At 40.7% G+C, this 18092-nt stretch overlaps 1 protein-coding gene across 1 annotated transcript in view; it reads right to left on the bottom strand.

The window, feature by feature from the left end:
• The window catches only part of LOC115758354 (hemicentin-2), a gene marked incomplete at its 5' end in the record, with an annotated part of 108191 nt that overhangs the window by 37674 nt on the left and 52425 nt on the right, over window positions 1-18092 (bottom strand). Inside the window, 3 exons of the mRNA XM_030698937.1 lie at window positions 7757-7953; window positions 8054-8314; window positions 13126-13333. Coding sequence (XP_030554797.1) covers window positions 7757-7953; window positions 8054-8314; window positions 13126-13333 — 666 coding nt within the window. The remainder of the gene's footprint in view (window positions 1-7756; window positions 7954-8053; window positions 8315-13125; window positions 13334-18092) is intronic.

Here is an 18092-nt window from a genome sequence, read left to right as displayed (position 1 = left end):
TTCCTTTTGCTACATTTTCTTTCAATTGGGATTTTACATGCGGATGCCAAAGTTAAATCTTTAGAATGTGACAGCCTGTGAATGCCGCAGCCATACCAACACGCCCCACTAATATGCTCAGGCCTCGGGGACAATGCACGATTATGCGTACGGTGTGGTGGGGGCGGGGCTGGGAGACGGGGGTCTTGAAAAAGCATCCTTTTGTTTCAGTCCCAGGATTTGAACTTGGGGAGCGTATGCTGGCGCTGCTCGGTTTCAGCTCACATAATGTGGCCAAACATGTAGCCAAACAATAAATGAAAATTGTGTGCAATTGTCGTGCCTTCAACCGTGCCACTGGGCAACAAACCCTACAACAAATTCCCAGCCCCAAGCCCCCAACCACAAGCCCCGAAAGCCACATCCCTTCCCAACTCACAAAGTACTTTCTATGCTCTTACAGTCCAAGTTGTTTTCATTGTTGGTTGACGCTCATTTTGTGTGTCTGTCTGCTGTTTGAGTAGTAGTTTTTTGATACCCTGCACATATGACTACGTAAACTTAGCACCAACTACAGGACATATTTAGGGATAAAGACTAAATATTGAAGAAGTGCGCATTATATAGATAGCCAATGAGCCCCTCTTCAGATCCCCACATAGGGTATCCTTAAGTGTCTGCCCAGTAATGTATCTTCTTGTTGGGAGAACCATCCATTATATCCATTTTGTGTTGCATGCATGTCTCGTTACACTTCTTAATGTTCGTGTCACGATGGAAAGCAATATTTCGGACTACGAAAAAATACACGGCTAAAATATGTAGCCCCCTTTAAATGAAAAAGCTATTGCTAATATTCAAAACTTCTTTAAGCGTATCCAGTACACAGAGGTAGATCATTTGTTCTTGTTTCACTTATCTGTTTCTCTGGCGATTATCAGCAGATAAAGGAGTCTCAAATCTTCAAATGGATGATTCTTATTCACACAATTACACTTGGGCCACAAAATAGTTAGCTCAATGTTTATTTTTTAAAACTTTATCAGAAAAAAGAGTCTAGGTATGGAACAGATTATCGATTAATCGATTGTTGTCTATTGATGAAGAAAAAATATTGCTAAATTTTCACATTTAGTATGCCCCAGTGAATACCCTTTAAAAGCTGTTGATTTTTGTCTTAACATTTTCCCTTTTGTACCAGTGTCCATTATTAGTTCTTCGCGTGTCTCGTTATCCTTTTTATTTGAGGTTTGCTTAATGTCAAGTAAATAGCAAGAAACACACACACAAATACAAACACATTGAGTGAGATGACAGTCATGCTTAGATGGGCATTGACATTGGGGTTAGGGGTATTCCGTTCATTGTTTCATTTTTGCCAAGCCACAAATGACTGAGTCTAGCTGCTGTGTGTGTGGATAAGTTTGTTGGCTTGTTCAGTTGCCACACACACCAGCATACACACCCGCACACACACTCACACTCGCCCGGACTCATTTCATGGCTTGTTGCCGACTATTTTGCCGTATTATTGGCGTTAAGTTGCCTGTTACCTATGAACCCGGCTACTCCGGCGGAGTTGCGGCTGCTGCTGCTCCATCTGGTCGCTGGCTCTTATCTGGTCGCATTATCATCATCATCTTCAATTTAATGCGTGGCAGACGACGAGGACACTCGACAATTTTTGCCGTTGGTTGTTTACTTTTTGTTGTTGTCGTTTTTGTTCTTTTTGTCATCCTGCAGCAGCGCTTTGTTTTTGCGGCTAGGTCCTGTCCCAGTCACTTCCTGCTGCCATTTGCCAGTTGGTGCTTCTATTCTGCTGCTGCTGCTGCTTCTTTTTTTCCTTGTACTCTATGTAATGCCACTTTATATGCCGCAGTTGATGCCTTTAGAGGCTTTTGTGTTTACGCCATGTTAAGCCCTGGAATCCCTAATGCCAAAGGACATCGCCAGCCACTCTGGGCCTCCACCATCTCGCCCCTAACTCGCTGTCACCCTGTCTATTGGCACATGTGTATTGGCATTTGCTTCGTTGATTTTCCACAACATGCTGTGCCTATTTGCCTAGTTGGCCAGTCTTCTTAGCCCCCTCCCATCCGCTCTCGCTCACGCCGCGCTGCTCAGCCTGGTGTTAAGGTTCAAACATGGCGCAAGGTCGTTTCAACCAACCGAAGCGGGCAACATTTACATTTACATTTCCATCTCCCGCTCTACAGCTTCAGTTCCATTTCCATCTCTATCCGGAACGTGCCCGGGCTGCCTTTTTATGCATGATCTCATCGCTGACTGGCAGCGGAGGGCTGCGCGGCGGGTCAACAGAGCGTTCGACATTTCTCCTAGCCCCCCCCCCCCCCCCCCCCCCCCCCTCTCTCTCTCTCACTCTTCCGCTGGTTTCTGGTCTTCCCTCTTATCCCACTGTAAATGCTTTTGGGCTCTTTTGAGGCAGGCCAGACAAAAGTTAATTGCCTGACATTAAACTATGAAAATGATAGGCGCCAGGACACAAAACATGTCCTCCGGGAGCGGACTCGAACGTATTGTCAATATTTTCCCATGTGTCTGACTGTAAAATTTTTGCTAAGCTCCGCGCGACTTTAAATACCTTCAAATCCTCGCCAAAAAAAAAAAAAATACAAAAAACATTTGACAGCAACAACAACAACATTCAGTGGCAGGGTTGTCGGCTTAGAATCAAATCTAAAGTCATGCAGGCAACCCTCTTCCTCTACGGCTGGCCCAATCCTCGCCAGCAGCTGTCTGTTGCTCGCCCGCTTTGCAGCGCTTGATGGTGGGTTAAGGTGCGCCCAGGTGAGATCCGATTAGGCTCATCAGCAGCATGCGCGAGAGCAGGACAATAAATTAGCGTTTCACAGCTTAAGCCTGGAGCAAATGCGCACTGGGTAAATTCTAATGCCAGCGGGCAGGCACGTAAACACCCTAAACTCTGAACCCAGTTAATGTATTTTTTCCTTCCACTCGAGGCTAAATCGAAATAAACGTGGTTTGAAGCAGTCTGTGGACCAGGGATTGGCCTGCTGGCAATTGCAGATTTAGTCTGATTGAAGATATACTTTTGAGCACCTAGCTGAGCTCTAAGCGATGCAAATCAAGCTTAATTTGTGAAAGAAAATATAATAATAAAGTCAATGCTATTAGAGCCAAGCAGCGCGTGCGGCGTTTACGAATGCCGCAGAAAAGAGAAATCACAAATTTGTATGCCACTCATGCAGAACTAGAAAAAGAGATGGCTGGACAGCCCTGGCCCTGGCTTTTGTAGTCTATCACAGTCTAGCCAATTTAATATATTGTAATGATATATCTTTTCTTATCGATAGTCGATTCTTATCTTCTGTTTGTGCTACTATCTGACTATAAATTTCTTCATTTTTCTTCAAAAACATATCTTAACCACAATAGTCTATTACAAACTAATGCATGCACCGAATATTTCAGTAATAACTTTTTAACATCGGTTTAAGACTTCTAAAATATAATTTTTGCGACAATTTATGCGCCCAGGCGAAGCCAATAAAATGTGAATATTCGCTGTGCCAAACTCTAAATTGGATGAAAATAAAAAAGGCATTCGGCAGGTAAAAAACTTAAATAAGTACAAACCTATTCAAATTGTTGCTCCATTTAAAACATTCGACAAACACACCAACGGATACGCATATACCCACACTTAATACCCTTTAAAGTTTTAACTTTTCGCGACATTTTGTCATTTTGTGGTTATTAGCAGCGACTACTTAAGATTTGCCACGGACGCCTGCAATTTATTGCCCGCAATTTGGGCAATTTGACTTATTGCAGGCGATTAGACAAGAAGTTGGTGAAAGGCGCGTTGCCAGACTGTGTAAAGAGGGGGCAGGCGCTGTTGCCAGAGTTGATGTAGGTAAAGTCTCGGGAAGCTGACTAATTTGTACGTGTCAATTGAAGCAGGCCTAAGTGAATTTTTACTGTCGAACGTAAATCAGAAAATGGGCACTGTTAAACGAAGCAAAATAAGGTAAAATGGCAAAATAGGTAAATTGGAAAATCGAAAAACATTTCCTGTTGAAACTAGCAATTAAATTGTTTTTGATTTAATTTGCTAGGCAAATGCTGAAACTTCTGTTGACTTAGCAAACACAACGGCAGAGGCTAGCTACGAAAGGATGCTCCTGGATGAGTTGAACAGGAGCAGCCGCAGGCTGTGTGCGTGTGTGTTGCTTTTGGCCCGCAGCACACAGAAACCGCAAATGCTAGACATCCTGCCTGTGGGCAAGGACTTTTGCTTTTGATCAGCTTTCCGAGGCTTGCTTAAAAACGCATTACGCTGCACGTCCCTTAACCTTAGGTGGCAGTTGACCGCAAGTGGAAAATCATAGCCCACATATCGGACATTAGTTGGACATTGCCCCACCCCACCTCCCCTCTTCTTTCACCGCCTCTGCCACGCCTCTGTTTGCTGTAATTACTTGTGGCACCTCTGCGGTTTGCCTTTGTCAGCATCTTTTTGGGAAACGGTTTCAGCCTTGAGTATTTTTCTTTTTTGGCTATAGGCAGTTGAATTTATATAGGCCAATCGACCTATGACCCCCCGCAGTCTCGCTGCTCCGCAGTAGAACAAAACACCCTTAAATGCCAATTAATAAACATTAGAATTACAAATCGTTGCGTTTACTTTGCGGTTGGCGCTTATTGCAAAATATTTCTAATTAAACATTGTGTTCAACAATCTAAACATAACAAATAACAACAACAACAACCAATATAAAATATAATGCGGCTTATAAATGCAAATTAGCTGTCGGGCATTGGTGGGCGTGGCATGTGGTTGGGCGTTTGTGTTTTAATTAAACCGCAGTCGCATCATTTTAAAATGCGCCCATTGAATATGTTCATGTATTTATTCACATATACTCATGCAACACTCATATGCTTCAATTAGCTCAATCAGAGTGCGGGCGTGTGCGGTGTAAGTAAGGGGGCGACATATGGCTGGCAACAGTCAGTGTGGGCGTGGTCCAGTTCTCAAAAAGAGTTATGCACGTAACGGCAGCTAATTAGCGACATTTATGCGACAGGTCAGACAGTTGCCTGTTGTTGTAGTTATTGTTGTTGCCATTGTTGTTTTTTATATGGCATTGCGCATACGACACGTGGGAGCTGGCCGTTGAAGATTGCGAGTCGGCGTTTTAGCTATGCATAAACCCACTTAAAGTTCTACAACTACAACTTGTTTTAAGATATTAATTGGTTTATAAAACGAGCGCAGCCATAAAAAAGAGAGACATTAAAACTTGGGCTGTTAACAAACGGGTGACGTGACCAAAATGCAAGTTGAACAAGTATTGAAAAGTTCCTATAACCAGTGCTACAAACTGTACAAAAGAGATTACATAGACAAACCATGCGAGTTGTTTGTTACAGAGAAATGTGTTTGTTATCGAGGATAGGATTAAATAAAGGCAACAATAACCAATTATTTTGGCATGCTCTAAATATATATGCCAAATCTGAACAACTTTGAATCATATCATATCATATAGATCCCAGAGTAACAGATTGCTGTAAATTATGTTTTATGAACAGGCCAAGTAAAGAATCATTTCCCACGTCTGACATATAGGCTTCGGTAACCCTCAAATAGCTCTTCCCCCCTGTACACTTTCTCGAAACGAATTGAGTTTTAACTCAGGTCGCAGTGCCTGAATGGTTAATCAATGCTTCGTTCCGCTCTCCGGCTCAGGCCCAAAATGCATGCAAATGCAATTAGCGCACAGACTGAGACGGAGAGGAAGTGAGAGAAGGACAGAGGCACCACCCCACGCACTAACAGTGGCACATTGGGGGGTAGCTTTAAACCTGGCTAACTGGCTAATTACCATGTGCGATGTTCTTGTGGTTTTGTATTTGAATTAATTACACATTTGATGGTTGACCTCAGATGTGTTGTCCTCGTTGCTGCTGCTGCTGGCTGCGATTGTCGTGGCAGTATTTTAGGTTTCTGGCGTTTATTTGGCTTTTGATTAGCTCTAATAGCGTCATGGGCGTAGTGTGCCGGCTAATGCAACGTTTAGCTGCCGCTTTATACAACAACAACAACGATAACTTTGTTGGCCACACATAAATTTCTATTCTAATTACTTGTGTTCGCAGTCAGCAGGTCAACAACGTCAGCTTCGGTTTATTTATGTTGGCTTTTCAACAATTTTTACACTTGGAGAAAAACAGAAAATCAGGCACATTTTACTCGAATTAAGTACAAACGATATACACAACAGAGTAGAAATTTATCAAGCTAAGAATGAACTTCTTAAAAAAGAATTAATTACTTATTTATAATAATAATAAAATGTTTTGACTCTTCGAAAAAAAAACAAGAAAATGTATATTAAAGCTGAACACGAGCCTTCACTCCATTTCAACTTCGAAAACTTTTTGAAGCTCGATATGTTTTACTTGCTTTCACGATTCAATTCACGATTCAATTCAAGCATTTTAATTCTTGTTTTAAGAATTTATATATCTAAACAAGACGTTTTTCTATTCTTTCTTTCGAAATAATTTAACAGCATTCAAAAACGAAATGTGCCTCCAATTTAAGGCAATAAGAGTCTGAATTCCAACCCGTTCATACTAGCCCTTAGAATAGAGTTTTTCTCTTAGTGTACATATACATTTGATTACATATACAACATATCTAAATGTGTATACATTAGCCCGTGTTGTTGTTGTTTTTGTTGTTTAGGGACTCATCTAAATGGCTGCGGCTGCTGCTGTTCTCCGGCAGTTTTAACAACGTTTTAACAAATGTGTCAGCATTTGTCGAGTAGCTCGTTGCAGCCATAACAAATGAGTAGTCAGTGGGAGTTGTGGTGGGTGGGTCGCTAAGTGAGGGGCAAGGCGGGGCGGGGCGGGACAGGGCATGGCTGCAATGTCAGTGGTCATGTCTGGTGGTCACTTCATTATGCATCTATTTATTTAGTTGTTGCCCATTGTAATCGCCGAGCAATGCTAATTAGACGTTCCCCAACGTTGGCCACAGAGGTCAACTGATGTGACACGCCCCCAGCCAACATATAGGCAGCTGCCACTTCCACTCAAAAGACAAACTGCAATACTATAATGAAAAGCGCAGCAAAGGCAGGGCCGACTGCGGGGGCAGGGTTTACCGGGGCGGCAGTTTGCAACTTAACAATTAGCTGCATTTGCTATATTTAGATGCAACTGCAAGCCGAGTTCAAGTTAGTTGAAATAATGTCAAAGGCATTTGTCAGCATAACAGATCATAGTTTTTAATCAGAGAAAATGAGAATAGGCTGGCGCAAAGTCTGAGAAAAAAAGGGGTAGGAATTACAACAAATGTAATTCATTTCGTAAAGCTTTGAAGTTCTGCTAATGAAAATGAAAATTAGATTGACTAAAGCTTCAAGCTTTTTAATATCATGCGTTACTCTACTTCATGCTCGACATATCTAGTTGCCTTAAAGTACGTTTTAACCTTCCTTCAGACTCAACATATCCCATGCTTTAGGTTTTAAGTCTTAGCAAATAGAATCTTGTAAAATATCATGGTGCACGAATTTCTTGAACTTCTATGAACTGATTTATGATGTGGTAAAAATTATTATTAAGGCTACTCAAGTTTTTTATATTGTCAAATATTATTACATTCCCAGCCTACAACATTTATTATTCACAAGTTTGGTCTGCCGCTGATTAAACCCCATTTAGAAGTTGGATATGAGAGATAGATATGAGCAGATAGAATTAAATCGGTACTCACAGTTAACATTCAATGTGGTTGTGGCCTCCAGGCGTTTGCCCTCGTTCATGGCGCGATTGCGCACCACACACTTGTACTTGGCGCCATCGTCTTCGCGACGTGGTGTTATCGAGAGCGTGGCATTGGTGGGTTGATCCTTGGTGCCACCGCGCAGCACCGTGGCGGGCAGCGGCGAGTTCGAACCCTCGCGGTACCAGCTGAACGGGTGAAAGAAGCAGAGAAATATAGATTCAGCAGTTGGCCCAGGCAGTTATATATAAGCCTATATAGCTTATGTAGATAGTCCCCGAGACTTACGTTATGGTGGGATCCGGTGAACCGCCAATGCTGCTGCAGGTCAGTTCCATGGGTTTGTCCTCGGTGGCAACGGCAATGCTGCCGGGCGAGATGACGGGCGGATGTGGGGGCGTTAGGACGGTGAGATTATGAAATTCCTGATGCACATCGGCACCGGTGCCTTTGGCCTTGATGCGGCACTCGAAGCGTCCATTGTCCCGATTATAGGAGACATTCTTGATCTGCAGATCATAAATGCCGCGCTCCGGTTGAAAGTCGAGTCTGCAATTGGTACAGAAAATTAATTAATTAAAAATATTTATATACACACAAATTTAATAAGTATTTTTTCCGGGTATCAAACGCAATTCCATTTGAAAATTAAATTTATGTTATTTACTTTACTGGGCGCACACACCTCGCCCGTGTCGGCCCCCCTTTAGAAGCCCCAACACTAATTGTGCTAATATTGAGTTTTTTGTTGATGTCCTGCTGCGGGTCCTGACTGCTGCCGACTGCTGCCGTGCGGGCCCGCAGGTGGTTCAACTTTAAACGATTCGCAATATAAATAAATAGCAAATGTTAATATTTAACCTGGGGCTGCCAATGGCAGGGGCAAGAGGCATAAGGCGGGGCGTGTGACAGCAACATAAATAAAATCAACGTTCAATAAATGTTTGCATATTTTCCTAGACGATGACTTCGATGGACGATAACGATGACAACGCTGAAAAATTGGAAGGTTTGGCAACTGCGGAGGGTTGCCAGACGTTAGCAACCGATTGGTAAACAAAATGTCAACATTTCTGCAGTTGTTACTGTTGTTGCTGTTGTTGCTGCTGTTGTCGTTGGGCTTGAAGTGTTTCCTTTCTGTTGCCAATTTAACTGCCAAGGCAGAAATTTAAGTCCCCATTTTAATTGTAAATTTTGCAACTTTTCTTATTCTTAATTGAATTTCTATATTTGCTAAATGCTTGGGAAAAACAAATTCCCCCATTGCCGGATAATCAAGAGAAAATCAATCAAATTTCCCAAAAGTTGTCTCAATTTTTGGCTGCCTCAATTTGTTGTAGTTGCCAAATGTATTTATTCTTAAGAAATCCATTTCAGTTTAACAGCTTGGGGTATTATGATGCATCAAACACCATTGGGACGCATACGAATGTTAGGTGTATGGAATATGTACCGGAGTGGATGACAAGAAACTGAGTTTGGGAAAATTTTCAGATGTGAATTTAGTTTAAGCAAAGTTAACAATGAAAATGTTTAACATGTATTTATATTAAATATTCATTGGGCGTCGTAAGAGGAGAATTCTACCTGACAAATACCAGATTATTTTGTATTTGTAACGGCTCCTATATATTTACTATTTTCATATAATTTTGTTTAACTTTTCTTATATAGTTTCTTCTTTATTTTTGAGGTTTATAAATATTTTAATTATTCCCTTTCCTCTGTACTTTATATGTATGTATATGTGTTTAAATTCGATTTTATTCAAATAAATTGTGAAACATGTCCTTCTGCTAGTGTATTTAGTCTTCGGCTAGTTTATGGCTTTTACTTCGAACTGCTCTTCAATTTTATATTCGTTTATTATTTTATTTTATTATTTTTTGGCAATTTTTCACAATTTACTCCCCAGCACGCTGATTATTTTGTTGGTTGTCCTGGACAACTACTGAAAATTGATACGCAGCTGAGGAGCTGCCACCGTCCACTTGGCTGGTCAATGGATCGATGGCTGCGAGGCAGCGACTACGCAGCAGTTTATTAAATTGGCAAACAGCAAGCTGACCCCTCCGGAGCCCCCTTTCGCCTTGGCGAACTATGAACTTCATTTGACAAGCACAGCTCAAAGGCAGCGAAGTGGTGTTTGCCAAGTGCCAAGGCGTGACTGGACATTGAGGACACTTGATAGCAGCTCGACACATCTCATTTGGCGTCTAGACGCATTTTATGGCTTTAATTGACAATTCACTCAGCAACACAGCAGCCGCTCCGCACTCCACCCTACTCGTACTGCGTCCCACGCTAATTGCTGCAAGCCGCAAAAACACGCGTCAGCGGAAAAAGAATTTAATTTGTTAGACGAACGCGTTTACCGTACAGTGAAACCACAGCAGAGCGCGGCCAAAAAACTGACCGAAAAAAAATATAAGGAATTAAACTATGGAAAAAACCTCTAAATAGAGAAAACGCAAGACAAAAATAAACTCAAATAACAATGTTGACCCACAAAAAAAAATAATAAAGGGAAAAAATTATTGTAGCCAGGCAAATTGACTTAATTCTCTGCAGGCTCTAGCCCATGTGTCCTTCGTCTAGTTGAATCTATTTTTTCAACTTTTTTTTTGTATTATTATTTTTCTATTTGCCGCGGCGTCTCCAGCGGCCGCCATAGCTGCTCATTTGCAGCCTGAGCTTGGGGACAGAACAACGGGCCAACAGGATACATATAAAGTAAAAGGAAAAAAAATGGTGCAAATTATAAAAATTGCTGGCAAAGCGCAGTTCTCCACTCATCGCCTGCCTCTTGGGGAAAAACGCGAATCCTTCGTAGAATGCAGCAAGCGTTTGCTTAAAGCATTTAAAAAAGGCGCGCGTGTCGCACGTCCTTGAGCGCCAAAAGCTCCTGCGGGATTTGTAGTATAGCCCCTGTATTATTATTTTCATTTTTTTTTTTTTTTCGAAATAACCGCCCCATTCTCCTGGCCCACGGCAGGCGGCGAGCTGTTGCTGCAATTTTCTAGTGTGCCATTGCCGGAGGCGTTCTCTGTCTGCAATTCGGTTCGTTGTGCTTGGAATTCGAATTCGTTTAGCAGATTCCAATGCAGATTCTCTTCATCTATATATATATATATATATATATATTCCCCATCTCTTTTGCTTTTTTGGCCGTCTATCCGTTTGGAGCTAAACGTTAAGCGGCCATTGCCGCAGCCAATTATTCGGCAATGGGACATTCCGGTACATGTTTTGGTTTCAGCTTTCAACTCAATTTCAATGTGTGTGTTGTCTACATTTTGGATTGTGCACCAAAAAGGATGTTCCAGCAAGTGGAAACGACTGCATTTCGAGAAACTGGCAATAGTTCTAATACAGCGAAAATATCATATATATTTCAGAGCTAGTTCTTACTTTTAACTATTTCCAAAAGATGTTCCAGACATTTAAACCATCTTTAATTGAAAAATCGATTTGAGATCAAAAAAATATTGTTGCTAGGTATAATAGATCTATAAAAGAGCAAAGGCACACCCGAACTAGATCTAGCACATGATTCACATTAGTTTTTAAAGGATGTTCTTATTTTAAACATTTCGAAATTCTTGCTCAAAAATTTATCGTATAGGTTCCAAGATGAGGAAACTGAGAAAAGTCAGAGAGGCAAGTGTATTAAAGAAATATAAATAAAAAACTTTGCCTATATAAAGAATTTTTCGCGTGGCATAGATGTTCTTTAAGAGATTTTTACTGGCAGTTCCATAAATTGAAAACTCCTGAAATTAAGATCAGACTGAACTTCTCTATACCAGAAACAAATAAATACATATATATAGCATTGGTATATTTATATTTGCATTCTATTTTATAGTGCCACCCACACTTGATTTACTTAAAATGATTGAAGTTTTAAGCAAATTGTTGGCGTTTTAATGGAGATTTGTTGCGATTTGCTGAGAATCACCAATTGGCAGCATGAGTTGCATTCCGAAATGGTCGGCCAAAAATTTGTGTCTCTGTCTGGCTCGTTAAATGAAATGTTTAACGATATATTAGCTTCAGGCTCCCTGAGCTGCTATGCTCTGCTCTCCAGTTTCTCTGCGCTGCCTGTGGGTCTTTATTTTGTTATGCCATTTTGGGGTTTCGTTGAACCCAGAAATCGCAGCGGCCTTTTTGGCTAGCTGCGAAATTTGCAGTAATTTCACTTTTGCAGCGACAGATACACAGATAAGGATACGGATACAGATTCATTTAACAGATACAGATACAATTGCCGGAATATAGAGGTATATGGGGAATGCCTTGGTTAGGACGCGGCTTGTATTATGTTTGGTTGTTCTTATTGTTGCTATTGTTGCTGGTGCTGCTTGTTAGCTTTCGGCACAAATTGCAGTAAAAATGTATTTTACAATTTGCCTGGGAACTGGGCCTCGACCCAGCGAGTGCTACGTTAGCATTGCTTGCGTTTTTTTTATGTTTTGGATTTCTATTTGCTGTTTTGTTGATTTGCTTTTATTGTGCGAGTGTACACACACACACACACACTCGCACACATATACAGCTGGCAAAATGTCCGACAGCGCTGCCTGCTGTTGGGCATTTTATTTGGCAGGCAAACGCGATGCATTTTGTGGCCTCGACTGGGCACTTAAAATTTATGCGTTGCCACATAAAGAAGGCAAAAGAAGCGGCAACAGCGGAAGCAGGAGAAAAACAGAAAACGAGTCAAACCAAGCGATACATTAAAAACAGGCCGAGTGCGCAACGAGAGCCGGAAGCGGAAGTCGAGGCACGAAGCAAATAAAAATACAATTGCAAAATGGCGCGAACGAGCGGACGAGCAGGCGCGCGGGTAATGAAAATGAAACATAAACAGACACATGTGAGTGAGTGGATGTGTGAGTCTGTGTGGACGTGCGAGTGTGTGTGGATGAGTGTGTGTACCTCATAACTGTGCAAATGTTTAACACGCGTCGGCATTGACATTAAGGATTAAGGATATGGCCAGAACTGTTGGCTGGCCAGCCGAGCCGCTGTTGCGACCCGTTTAAATAGCCAAGAACTTGATTTTAATTAAGTTCCCCGACAGAGAGTCACATGCATAAATCGCATTACATATATGTAATTATATATATATATATGCGTGTTTGTGTATGTGTGTGCGACATTTAATTAACTTAACAAATGGCAAGGGCTGACATAACAGGATAACTGCAAACAGCAACAGGAAAAGGAACTGGCACAGCAATTTCCACAGATTTTCATTGCTGCATTAACTACGGGCTCAACGCACATCATCGTTTTATGAGCGTGTGTGAGTGGATGAAGGTGTGTGTGTGGTTGTCAGAGCGGGTTTTACTCACCTATAGCCGGAACTCAACTGCACTTCACCAATGGCTACGTTGTCAAATTGCGCCGGATTCGATATCGAACGCGTCCAAAAGAATGAGAAATCGTTTGCCTCATATTTCTCGGTGAAGCGACACTTCAACACGAGATCCGCGTTCTCGCGGGTGTCGATAGACTCATCGGCCAGGACCAGACAGCAGCCGCTCAACGTTGTTAACAGGACTGCAAAAAAAGAGAAATAGATAGAAAATATAATTAAATTGTTGGCTTAAAAAGTTGGTTTGCTAAATTATAAATGGGCAGCAAAAGAGAGCAACAACTAAAATAATATTCCCAACTTTGCTGGGAGTGCAATATTAGAATAAACTACATTTTTTATATTTAAGAGTAATTAACAGTAAAATAAGTAAGATTTTTATGGCTGCTTTTTATGCATTTTATATATTTATACGTTTCCCTTCATGAAAATGTTTTCTTCATGCAGCTCTAAATTTTATAATAAATATTTGTGTCATTCAACTCAATCATTTCATTTAATTTTCATTATTTTATAATATAATATAATATAATAATAATATATATATTTTATTTATAATTTTATATATAATATTATCATTCTGTATTAAATTTATATCTTTTGATAACCTCAAAAATACAAAAACTTGTCAATAAACTATTAATAAATACCCCAAAAGTTATTTAAATAATATTCAATATTATTATTTCACTACTTAACAATTGATATATATTATTTAATAAACTCATCATATAAATATGATCAACATTTACGAATGTTTTAATTTTTTGTTTAATTCCCAATTTTATATAATATTAAAATATGCATTATACCATATTTTAAGCTTTTTTCATAAATTGATGATCCTTTTTTCTGGCACTTTTTTATGCATATTTGAAACTTATTTTTTTATATTTTTTGATGTGCGCCACAAGAGATTGACAACTTTTCAATTTTGTCGAACATAAGAAGCTTTACTTCTGGACCCCACATGCTCCCCCTGGCGCCTGTTCAAGCTGTTATTACCGGCGAGTTTCAGAACCGCAATATTTATTTAATTTTTAATAAACCATTATAGGTAAGCCTCAAACGCTCAACTTGTCAATGCCGTCAAGGTAAAGTACAACAACAGCAAGAACATAAATAAAAAATAAGTAAAAGAAAATAAAATAAACAATTTTCGGTGCAACTTTCTTTTTATATGATGACGACTAAGCTCCGACAGCCAAGTCTCTGTCCTTCACATTAAAAAACAAAAAAAGAATGGAAAGGAAAATAAGAAATCAAACGACAACGTTCTCAGGTCCCCAGCTCTCGGTACATAGGTGCGTGCGTGGCCCCGTTTTGGACTTCTTTTCTGGCATTACTTTTACTTTGCTGCGTAAATTTCGAGTTGAATTTATGGCCGCTTTATATTTGGCATCAAATATGCATGAGCCAGCGTTTAAGCCAGTTCCAGTAGCAATTTCAAGTAGCGGCGGGCAATAAATTTGTGCATTTGCTGCCGCCTGTCGCCGGCATGTGCTAAATTTAAAGATTGTTTCAATTGGGTGGCAAACTGGCAGCCAGGCAGGCAGCTAGTCAGGCTGGCGGGCGATCTGGCAACTCTAGCACGCGCTGTTCGCGTGTCGAGTGTATCTGCGGGCTTGCATTCACATTAGGGCCAATAATCGTTAAAATCCGCAAAAGTTATGCGAGACACAGCCATGAAAATCGCATTAAAATTAATTTGACAGTCGTCTGGCAGCGTCTTAGCCAATTGTATCTAAGTAACATGCCGCCAAGGTGGCAACTCTCTCGCCATATATCTGGCTGGACGCATCAGTTCTCATTTTTTGGCGCTACGAATTTATGTCAAAAGTTTGGTGTGCCACATAAAATTGTGCGCTCTGCCATCTTTATTCCTCTTTTTTTTCTTTCCCCCATTCATTTATTCTTACCATTGCCATTAAAGTTACTTTTTGGCGCTGGCCTCGTTGAGATTCGCTGCCGCTGCCGCTGCCTTTGCCGTTGTTCCTTTCACATCGTCTGTCAACGCATTTTGTCTGCTCATTTCGCTTGACTGCCTGCTGCACTGCCCTCTTAGTCCTTTAGTCTTCCATTTCGCAGTTGCGTTTCTAATTAAAACTTTCAAGTCGACAGCGGCGTCCAGGCGTCCATTCGTTTGCACTTAGGCAAATTGCCAGAATTACAACGACAAACGAATTGTTGGCGCTCAGCAAGTGCACTCGTTGCTGGACGATGCTCACTACTCTTTGTCTATCACTCGCCTTATTGACATTCGCTGCGGGAAAATAGTTACATTTCTCTCGCTAAAAAGTTACTCATTACGAACTATTTCATCTTGCTTCTTACTGCTCGTTGTTTGGCACTCGTTACTAGCTGCTTACCACTCGCTGCTCAATACTCGTTCGTTACCCACTCGTTGCCTTGCATTCGCTCTTCTGCTTTGCACTCGTTGCGTTCTGTGTTACTTTGCAATCGCTGCTAAATACTTGTTTATTATTACTCGTTGCTTAATACTCGCTCTTAAAACGACTCTTTCGCTGCCTTTAACTATTTTATTTGTTAATCTGCTTGTTGCGTGCATAAATACTCGCTGCTCACAACTCGTTGCTTCCAATTCGCAGCTTTAAACTCGCTGCTCTGTACACACTGACTCAGGTCTAATTTGTTGACTGTGCTGCTCATAGGCATCACTCGCTAGTCTGTACGCTCGCTAATCCTCGCTCGTTGTTATATATGTCCAATGCCTACGCATTTTATTGCTCAGCTGACTGATTACTCATACGCCACGTGTATGCGCGCACAAATATTTACGCAAAAAAATAATGGGACCAAATACAATTCTGTTTGCACATAAATTTCGCGGCTGACTGCAGCTTGGTATGTAAATATTGACATATGCAAAAATATAAGTAAATTTTCCAAATGCTATCAATTTCACATTAATTGACATGTACATATAAAGCGATACACAATGCCAGCCGAGTCCTGCCGACCAGCCTGCCAGTTTGCGTTGTTGTGAATGACAGATCTCCCGAGGCGTAAAGAAGCCCAGGGTGGATGGTTTGTTGGATGGGGACGAGAGGTGGAACGTTTGGCCTGTCATTAAAAATTCATGAAAAGTCGTCGGGCGCCAGTTAAGTGCAGTTAATGAGCTGGGAAACGGTAAAAAGGCACTTGCAGCTAATTAAATTATCATTATACAAAATGAAGTCGAAGAAAAATTTCTTATAATTGCTGACGGGGAAATTAAAAATAATAAAATACCGAGAGGCGCGCTGGCAAAAGATGTCGACCAAATGGCTGCGCAGGATACGCAAATGAAAAATTCAATTTCCGGTGCAAATTTGCAAAATTGTTGCAAAGAAAGGATATGCCCCTTGTACATAAAAAACAAGTAGACTGAGGGGGCTGGAAGCTAACTAGATGATATCCGCATTAAGCTTCCTTTTTTTTGAGTTTTCCAAGGCATTTCTTTAGAGGAATACGCAGGAATGTGAATTATGAATAACAAGTAGAAATTCTTAAAGCTCTCATGCAGAAATCAAATTAAGTACTGCAAAAAGCTGACAACGAGCCAGCCAAAGGAACTCCACAAAGCGCACAGAAAGAATGTTGCCAATTACCAAAATAGAATAGAATATATAAATCAAGAACTTAATAAAAGTTGTCTAGATTGTTTTCTATGAATACTAGAGCTCACTGAAGATCCTTAGAATCAATTTAGTTCTGTGACAGACAATTTTGTAATGCTTTCTAAATTAAAAGGGCTATTTTAAGTTGTCTGCTTTTATTTTGCTGCCCAGTATTTTGCGTGGCACAGCCAGATTTCCAGACTTATTCTTTACAAACATTTATTTAAAAACCCACGAATGTTGTAGTATACTTTTAGACGTTTTCGTAGTATATATACTAAAAACTTGTGTAGAAGACATTTTAAAACTTTGCTGAACTTGCATCAGGATTTTGTTTTACAATTCGAGAAGTTTTTTTTAAAACAAAATTGACTTTTTGTAACCTTCTAACCCTTGTTACCGTGGGAGCTATAAGATAAAGATGATGTATAAATATTCCTAGTCTGTGTATACGAAACGAGAATCTATATATCAAGTTTGGTGTATCCAGCTAATATAATCTTCGAGGTATGCTAAATAATTATATTCATATTATTCAACTGGAAACAGGTATAGGACAATATATTTGTACCACATCGACCATGTATAATTTTACTCAATCTAAATGTGTTAAGTAGACATCAATCGAAATGCAGCTTTAAAAAAGGTCACAATAACAAATTTTGCACAAAAATCGCGTAATTTCTCAATGAATGCATTGTGCCTACTGCGATTAGGCAGTTGGCATGAAAATTTGCAAAAACTTTTGGCTTGACTCTCAAAGTCGGGGATGCAGTGGCCAAAACGAAGGGGGTCTGCCAAAGATCAGAGTCTACAGTCTACATTTTAAAGTCTAGAGTCTTCCTTTCACACGTCTGCTTTTGTTGGCATAGTTTGACACTGCTCAAACGCAATTATTACGTGAGAATTATATTAAAATGGAAACAATAAAAGGAAGGCGGGCAAACAGGCCACTGCGGTGTGGTGGGGCAAGCTGGCTAACCAAATTGCAGCTGCCAAGATTGCCAGCAGCAGCTGAAAGTGGGCGTCTCGTGCTGTGCCGGCTACAGTGTGTGTGCGTGTGTGTGTGTGTGTGTGTGGCTGCCTTCAGGAAAAAAAGAGCAGAAGGCAACACGACACGAGACGAGCAAGTCGAGCTCAGCAGAGCTTGTAGCTGCAGGCACACACGCGCATACACACACACACACACACGCTGGCACAACAACAGGCACACACACACACATACACATAGGCAGCACTGAGTGAGTCGAGTGAATTTGCTCTTGTTAATTGCATGTTCTGCATATCACTTATAAATGCACCCATACACTTGCTGTGTGGCAAC

Source organism: Drosophila novamexicana, unplaced genomic scaffold (genome assembly GCF_003285875.2).
Source record: "Drosophila novamexicana strain 15010-1031.04,08,12 unplaced genomic scaffold, DnovRS2.1 tig00000193-arrow-pilon, whole genome shotgun sequence".
NCBI lineage: Eukaryota > Metazoa > Arthropoda > Insecta > Diptera > Drosophilidae > Drosophila > Drosophila novamexicana.
This window is presented reverse-complemented; position numbering and strand designations above follow the sequence as displayed.